The sequence below is a fragment of the Protobothrops mucrosquamatus genome, unplaced genomic scaffold, assembly GCF_001527695.2.
Source record: "Protobothrops mucrosquamatus isolate PMUCROS unplaced genomic scaffold, P.Mucros_1.0 scaffold_122, whole genome shotgun sequence".
In the NCBI taxonomy this organism is placed as follows: domain Eukaryota; kingdom Metazoa; phylum Chordata; class Lepidosauria; order Squamata; family Viperidae; genus Protobothrops; species Protobothrops mucrosquamatus.
In genome coordinates this window covers 389,577-397,885 of record NW_015386198.1, presented here as the reverse complement: position 1 = coordinate 397,885, position 8,309 = coordinate 389,577, and the positions used below count along the sequence as shown (strand labels likewise).

Below are 8,309 nucleotides of genomic sequence, written 5' to 3'. Positions count from 1 at the left end.
TATAAAAAAAAAAAAAAAAGAAGATTAGAAGTGACTACATCAGGAGAGTCCAAACTCACTGGAGGAAACACCATCAAGGCAATTAGCATCTGGACAATTCCAGTCATTAGATACATAGTATCAAATTCCTATATCTGGAATAATGGACAGGACTCAAGCAAAACTAAAAGTCTTTGTTAGGAAGATAAGAAAAACAATGACAATAAATCATACCCTTCATCTACACAGCAATATTGACAAACTCTACTTACCATGGAAAATAGGTGGGCTGGAATGTTACAAGTGCACCACACAGTTGGAGAAGAAAAAGGGCATTAGAAGGATATCTAAAGAACAGTGAGGAAGATGCAGTGAAACAAGTATGATGGCTTATTGAGTATTGCAGAGACTGAACTGGCCTATAAAAAAGACCAAATGAAGAACAGAAAAGAGACATGGCAAGACAAAGTATTACATGGCCAGTACATAAAAAGTAGCAGGCAAAGCAGATAATAACGAGCCCTAGCAATACTCAGAGCAGGAAAGTTGAAGAAAGAGACAAAAGGGCCGAATCTGGATGCCTAAGACATGCCTTAAGAATAGATGCACACAAAGCCAAAACTGAGAAGATAGTAATAGGGAGCAAATGCTGTCTCTGCAAAAAAGCTGAAGAACCAGTGGATCACCTAGTTAGCTGCTGCAAGATCACATAGACAGACTACAAACAATGACGTGACAAATAGCAAAGGTGCATTGAAATATCTGCAAGAAATATTAACTTCTAGTAAGTTAGTGCTAGATTAGAGTTGTACAATGATGCAGCTCAACAGAAGCAAAACTCTCACACACGAGAAGAAAACAAATGTGACACCTTCAAACCAAACTTTTAAACTTTAGTCACTCTCCTGGCCAAATACAGTAAAACATTTTAAACAATACATGTTAATGTGGAATATAACCAGTGGTGGGATTCAGCCAGTTCGCACCACTTCGGCAGAATCGGTAGCTAACTTTGTGTTGCCCAGGCCCTGAATAGACTTCTGGAAGCGGTATCCACACAGAGAACTGGTTGTTCACATATTTGAATCCCACCATTGAATATAACAGATCAGGACAATTACAAAAAGAATTACTGAAGTTAAGTATGGCAGTGAAAGAGTTATAGGAAGCTAGGGGAAAAAAACTCTCTTCCACTGGTGCCCTAAACACAGGCTTAATGATTAACTCAGGGCTGCTCTTAGAACCAGCATGTACCATTTTCAATAGATGTAGTCCTCAACTTACAACCATTCGTTTAGTGACTGTCCAAAGTTACAATGGCACTGAAAAAGTGACTTATGACCATTTGTCATTCTTATGACTGTTGCAGCATCTCCATGGTCACGTGATCAAAATTCAGACGCTTGGCAACTGACTCAAATTTATGATGATTGCAGTGTCTTGGGGTTATCTGATCACCTTTTGTGACCTTCTGACAAGCAAAGTCAGTGGGAAAGCCACCTTCACTTAAGAACCATGCTAATAACTTCACAATTGCAGTGATTCACTTAACAACGATGTCATGAAAGGTCATGGGGCAAAATTCACTTAACAACTGTCTCACTTAGCAACATACATTTTGGTTTCAATTTGGTTGTAAGTCAAGGACTTACGTGTAGCTCAGGATTGAAATCCTGAGATCTTGGTGTTTGCTAAGCTCCGATTGCAAACGTTTCAAAATCAAACTAGGTAGCATTGTCATTGCTTAAGGAAGTAGAGTTTGCTGGCTTTTTATGGGTGACAGCTTGCCCTTCTTGTAGTTTATATGCCTGTTTCTGATCAATCCACTTGGTTTGGCTGGCTGTATTGTTTCAGTGTAGATTATTTCCACTTTTTGTGTTGGTTAATGCTTATCACCCTATTGATTGCTGGGCTTGTGATAAGAGAGAATGTGCTTCCTGATGTTTGTTTTGAACTTTGAGTCTTTGCTTTTTGGAATAATTTTTAAACTACTCTCTATTTCTGCAATATGTCTCTATTAATGATTGATCCATAAGAATGCCAGGCTTATAGGAAATCTTTAGTATTTTTTGAATTCGGCTTGATCTAAAATGACTACAGTTTCCCACTTGAATTTGTGGTTATATTTGTGTTATTATATTGCCAAGTTAAAGAATTTTCACCATAAATCCTGAGAGCCTGCTGGTATTCAGGGGCACATGCTGCTAATCCTCTGCCTGTTTGTCCTATTTAGTAGCTTTCATAGTCCTTGCATTATAAATTTTAAATAAATCCTCTTCGGCCTTCTTTAATCGTTGGAACTTTGGGTTGGCTTAAGATGCTTTGGAAGTATTTTGTTTCTGTGTGGCCTACCATGATATGTTGCAGTTGAACTAACTTGCTGCGGTTTGAGATGACCTTGATATATGGTTACCCAGCAATTAATATGTAGATAAGCAAAAACCAAATACAATAGGCAGGAACAATCTAGGATAAATTTATAAAGCCAAACTAAGGCAAGTAGGCCAATCAGAAATAGACACAAAAACTACAGACAAAACTGATTGAAGCATAAATTACACAAGGTAGCACAAATTGCCACACATAAAAAGGCAGCAAACACACTCCTTTAAGTCAAAGCATTAAAGGTGTTACTTCATTTGCAAGCATAAAACCAAGTTCGCCATGCACAAGTTCCTGACAGGAACCATTTCCTCATCCCTTTCAGAATGTCAAAAGTGCAAGCGAAAGTATTTTTTCCTGAACTCCAACTTTCAGCTGTATTAAGCTCTAAGTATGTATATGTATGTAGAGTGTAATCTAAGGTCAACATGTGTGCATTATTCTAATTCTACCTCTGCCCACTCTTCCTAATTCTAACATTAAGAAGGGGATTACAGATATTAGTGGCAAGATTTCAACCTTCTCTGGATCATTCTGCTGACTCATATTTGGCCTTGATCTACTTGGTGCTTATGACAAGCAAAACCTTTGATCGTCTTTCCCGTCATTTTCAACCCCACTGAAATCTTCCTGTGATGAACAAATAACAAACTGTGCCAAGCCTTTTTCCCCTTCAGCACTCTTCCTTGGACTGTGCCCTCAAATGCTTTGAACCACTCACGAACACTGCTTAATGCATTTTAGGATCACTAGCCATGTTTTCCTTGAAATGAAACCAACATCCATCTTCAACAGCCACTGGAGCCATCTAAGTCCAAGTTAGCCATTTTAGCTCCCAGGCATCACCTCAATTTTCAAGTTTTCTCCTTCTCACAGTCCTCCTTGGATTTAAAATCCTCCTCCTTTACTACTTGATATCTGCTCTTTCTCTTATGAGAACAATTTCCTTTCAGAATCCTCATACCTACTTTCAGCAAGGATTTTTAACAAACATTTGACAAGTTAGGTATTTTACGAGGTACTTGTTTCCACATCATACATTTCTTTTGTTTCTTTCAATATTTCCATATAGCTTCCATAACAAGATCCACTTCCTACTTTATCGCATTTGCAAATGATTGCCTTAAGCTAAGTTTCTTTTATCTTGGCTATGATAACATACAGAGTCCCCTGATTTGCTGAGAGTACATCACACCACCAGAGGTTTGTCTTTTGATCTGAACTACTGAGTGAGAGACAATGCATAGTGTGCCTCTGATACTCACTGTGTGTTTTTGAGTGTGCAAATATTTTAAATTATCCTGTTCTTAGGATCTCTCTCAGGCATTTTGAAAGAAAAAGCAAGGTCAAATTATCTGTTATGGAGTCCATTCATAATTCTTCTAATATGATCAACAGTAATAGAGCTGGAAGGGGAGATGTTTGAATAAAGCTGTTTTAAATATCTTGGAAAGATGTCCAATAATCTGCAAGAATGAAGGCTCTCATTCTTTAATTTCAAATTAAACCAATACAATATCCAGAATGGCTGGAATTTCATAAATCTAACATTTGTTAGATTTATTTCCAACTTTTTCTGCAGGAGTTGACTTAGAAGGGATCTTATTTCATCCCATAATTCCATATTGTAGGTTGGGCTGAGAGGTTAGTCAGTACATTTCCATGGTTGACAATGGACTTGAATCTGGACCTTCCCAATTCAGGTCCAAACATTTGGAATATTTGATGGTGCACGTAGCCTGAGAAAGTTGTCAACCTTTAAGTATGTGGGATAGGTGCCTTTTCCTTGAATCTGCTTAATCTTTTATGGCCCCTAAGGCAATGGCTACCATCACATCATGTGGCAAATGAATTTTATATCTATCCATGCATCACGTGTTAGTGGATTAAAAATTTCCAAATGGTGCAAAGATGAAGAACATCCATGGACAAATATATTTAATATGCAACCTGAGCAGATTAGGACATGGCTGCAGCTATTCACATGTTGATCATATAAGAATTAGACTACTACACATTGACTTGTAATTGGTATTATTTTAACTCTGCTTTTAAACTATCTTTTTCAAGTAACAGGTTTTTCTTCACAGTTCACTTCTTTAACAATCTTCTTTGGTGGAAAAATGAGACCTAAAGCAAATAAATTATTAAAAGTACAGGTAGTCCTTGACTAGAGTTTATTTAGTGATTGTTCAAAGTTACAACGGCACTGAAAATAGTGAATTATGGCCATTTTTCACACTTACAACTGTTACAGTATCCCCATGGTCATGCAATCAATATTCATATTTATGACGGTTGCTGTGTCCCAGGGTCATGTGATCACCTTTTGCAACCTTCTGACAAAGTCAGTAGGGAAGCTAATTTCACTTAATTGTGTTACTAACAACTGCAGTGATTCACTTAACAACTGTGGCAAGAAAGGTAATAAAATGGGTCAAAACTCACTTAATAGCATCAAAAATGTTGGGCTCAATTGTGGTTGTAAGTTGAGGACTACCTGTATTGTCAATCAATGTGATCCAATTAAAAAAGAATTTTAGCAAGCAGAAATGTTGAAAATACAGGAGGAACAGGAAAACAGGAAAGTAAAATGCTAACCAAATGGAATATAAAGTATAGTTTTCATAAGCGTTTTCATAGCATGAGGATCAAATTAAATGTGAGCACAAAATATGCTGTCACATTTTTATAATTATAAGCTTACAAATAGCAACAAAGGAACAAGCCTCATTGCTCATACTATTTTCTTGCCGAGTGTCATCTTGGAATGGTGTTTGAGCAAACTTTGTGTGGAGGCGAGGGTTAAGCTTTCTTCCTCCTACTAAAGGCAGGTAGTAACAGTAGCAGCTCTTGCTATTTTCATCATTCCGTAAGACTGGAATGTAAGACTGGATCCCTAAGACTGGAATGTAATAAACACATATTTCTCATGCTATTTGGTTTAACTCTTGGTGAACTTCCAATTCTAAAAATTTCATAGCAAAACCGTAATAAAAACCATAGCATAAACTAAAAGAAATAAAGAACCAAGAACCAAGAAGGAAAAGATGAAGTTTGAATAAATATTTAAGGAATAGACAATTTTTGCTAACTGAAGTGGAGATCGTGCTACATTAAAAGTGTGAAATTTACACAATAATTACATACTTTACAGTGATATAGTGTACATCATTGTATACAGTAGTGCATATAATAATGTCCTTTTTAGTATATAAATAAAAAGAGTTATCCACAGGGAGGGGACAAAACTAAGATGGTACCACAGGTGGGACTATGCAAGCAAAAAGTAAACTCTTCTGATACCCACCACCCCAAATCCTTTTTCCCCCCTGGATAGTCCTGTCAGTAACTCTAAACTGTTTTGATATCAAGAAAACAACTGTGATGTAATATTTAAGATATGGAAATGGGACTGGGAAAACAAAATAGTCTTTATCCAGTCATTGTTCACTGGGTTACCTTGAACCTGGCACTCTCTCACGCAGTGTGAATGTGAAGATAAAATAAGGGGATTCTCCAAGATGTGTTACCTTAAGCTTGCAAAGGAAAGTGGAATGAACATATAATTTTTATCTGTCAATCAAATGTATAGCCTCCAGAGATCATGCATTTCTTAAGTCTAAAACCCCAAATTAGGAAAAAAAAACAGATCCAGAAAGATATATCTCTTTCTCTGAGGTGCTAAGAAATTCTAATGGGATAGCTGTATCTCTTCTTACAACCTGTTTCTATGTTTATTTTGTTGTTGTTCGGTCGCTAAGTTGTGATCGACTCTTCACAACATCATGGACCATAGGCTATGTTTTTTCCCCCCACACTCCTAAAATAGGGGCAGAAGTGAGAATGATATGGCATCTTCTCTTGGTATAAATTTATCCCTTTTGTACAGATGGAGTTTCTACCTGTGCTTGAGTTTAGCAATTACTCAATACATATGGAATATTACTGTTGAAGCAGGAAACCAGTTTTCAGTACAACGATGTTGTGACATCCACAAAGCATGGGGTGGGGGAGAGAAGGAAATGCTTAGCAATGTTGTGGTCACATTGTTGTTGCTCCAGGTTACCTTCATTAGATCACTTTGCTATGAAACAGAGCTCAAAAAGCAAGAAAATGAGCAGGGGGATTTTCATTGGGAGGAAAGATAAATGAAGGAGGGACTTGAGAGAAGACAATGGTTGTTGAGAACATTATGTATTGTTAATCTTCTTGGACCTTCTCAAAACCCCGTCACACTTCTGGAACTTTGTCCACACTTCAGTATAAGTTGAAACAGAGTTCCAGCAGCATCTAATAGCAAATAATAACCATCCCAACCATGTTTCTTCAAATATTTAAGGTTGCAAACCCTGAAAATATACAATTCACATTTAAATAGAATACCCATAGAACCAGCTCACAGATGTTCTCTAAGCGTAGAAAAGCTTTTGCCAAGCATAAAATCAACCATAAACCCAGACACATTACTCACCTTCTCCATGACTTTTCCTAAATTTTTGCAGGTCAACTCTTGGAGGCCTATTAGGCTTCTGTGGGGCTGGTCCCAATGTCATTGCAGAAGGTAGTGTTTTTCGTCTGGGCAAATTTTTGTCTTTGTCTTTTTCTTCTTTTCCAGTATTATTGGCCCAAGGCCCTGTCGTAACTGTTCGAGATGAATTGATCAATTTAGCAGCAATGGTACCAGAAGTAGATCCAGAATCCTCTTGTTTGTTCTGCTGGAAAATATTCCTGTTGGGTTTGGGTTTTGCCTCTTCATTCTGCTGTCCAACAGGTTTAGGGGGGATTTGAGGCAGGTTGTTCTGGTTGCTGACAGGTTTCAAAGGTGGGAAAGGGCTAATGGGATTGTTTTCATTTCTGTTCTTGTCCTGGGGGTCTTTGAAGGGTCCGATGGAACCAGCTTTCAACTTGAGACCGATGGAACTTGGTGACGCCTGATTGAAACAAGCACTTTTGTTGGAAACTTCTTCACCTTGGATGAAACTTTGACCTGGTTTTTGCTTAGGAGGTGGTTTTGGAAAAGGAGGCCTGGAGTTGTTTTCCTGAGCAGCAGTGTTGAATTTTTCTTTAACTCCAGCAACCGTGGGAAAGACTGGCTTTGCCTCACTTCCTTGGGGTTCAGGTTTGAACAATCTCTGATCTAAAGGTTTTGGTTCACGTTTCTGAGGAGGAGAGCCAGGTAGCCTCTTCTCAGGAATCTTTGGGAACACTGGCTTGGTTTCTTCTCTTAATCCTTCAGAAATCTTGGGAACCAAAGGCTTTGGATACATAGTTTTTTCATTAGCTTCTCGGCTAGCAGCCTCAGCTAGCATCTTCACCTTGCTGGCCACAGGACTGTTTTTCAGAGGTGGTGCTTTTAAATCCTTGCCTGATGCATCATGAAGAGGTTTTGTGCTGGGAGGCAATTTAAGCGATGAAGGCTTGTACAAGTTGTTGGGTTTGGAAGATAGACCAGCATTTTCAAGCTGGGCAAACTTCTCAAATGCTGCTTTTTTAGCCAAAGGAGGGTGTCCTCCAGTTCTGACCTGATGGCAATGAACATCCTCAGCTGCGTTGTTATTAAACTTCGCCATAATGGACTTCACATTTGCCTTGCCATCCTGCAAAGTAGAAAGAAAGCAGAATCAGGACGGTTCTTTTGCAGCAGTGTTCACAAATGCTGTAGCTAATTTGAAGGCTTTCCTGGTTTGAAGCTTCTGATCTCCGGTTAGAGATAACTCAGTGTTTAGCTTCCTGTATGGCTAACAACGTTCAACTTTTTGCTACAGACTTGTGGTGATAGAGTATTTCAAGACGTTGATTGCAGACAAGTGCCGTTTTGCTGACTAGATCTTTCCTTGCCTTGCCTACCATAATCTCTCTCTCTTCCTGTTATATTTGCGGAACATGCTATTGATGGTTACGTTCTGAAATATTTGCACCACTCTTTAGGCTGAAGCCAAGACATT

The 8,309-nt window shown here is 38.3% G+C and overlaps 1 protein-coding gene across 1 annotated transcript in view; it reads right to left on the bottom strand.

The window, feature by feature from the left end:
- The window catches only part of FYB1 (FYN binding protein 1), a 92,218-nt gene that overhangs the window by 36,329 nt on the left and 47,580 nt on the right, over window positions 1-8,309 (bottom strand). Inside the window, exons 6-7 of the mRNA XM_029284311.1 lie at window positions 6,836-7,975; window positions 5,069-5,266 (exon numbers count right to left, since the gene is read on the bottom strand). Of these exons, the coding sequence (XP_029140144.1) occupies window positions 5,069-5,266; window positions 6,836-7,975 (1,338 nt within the window). The remainder of the gene's footprint in view (window positions 1-5,068; window positions 5,267-6,835; window positions 7,976-8,309) is intronic.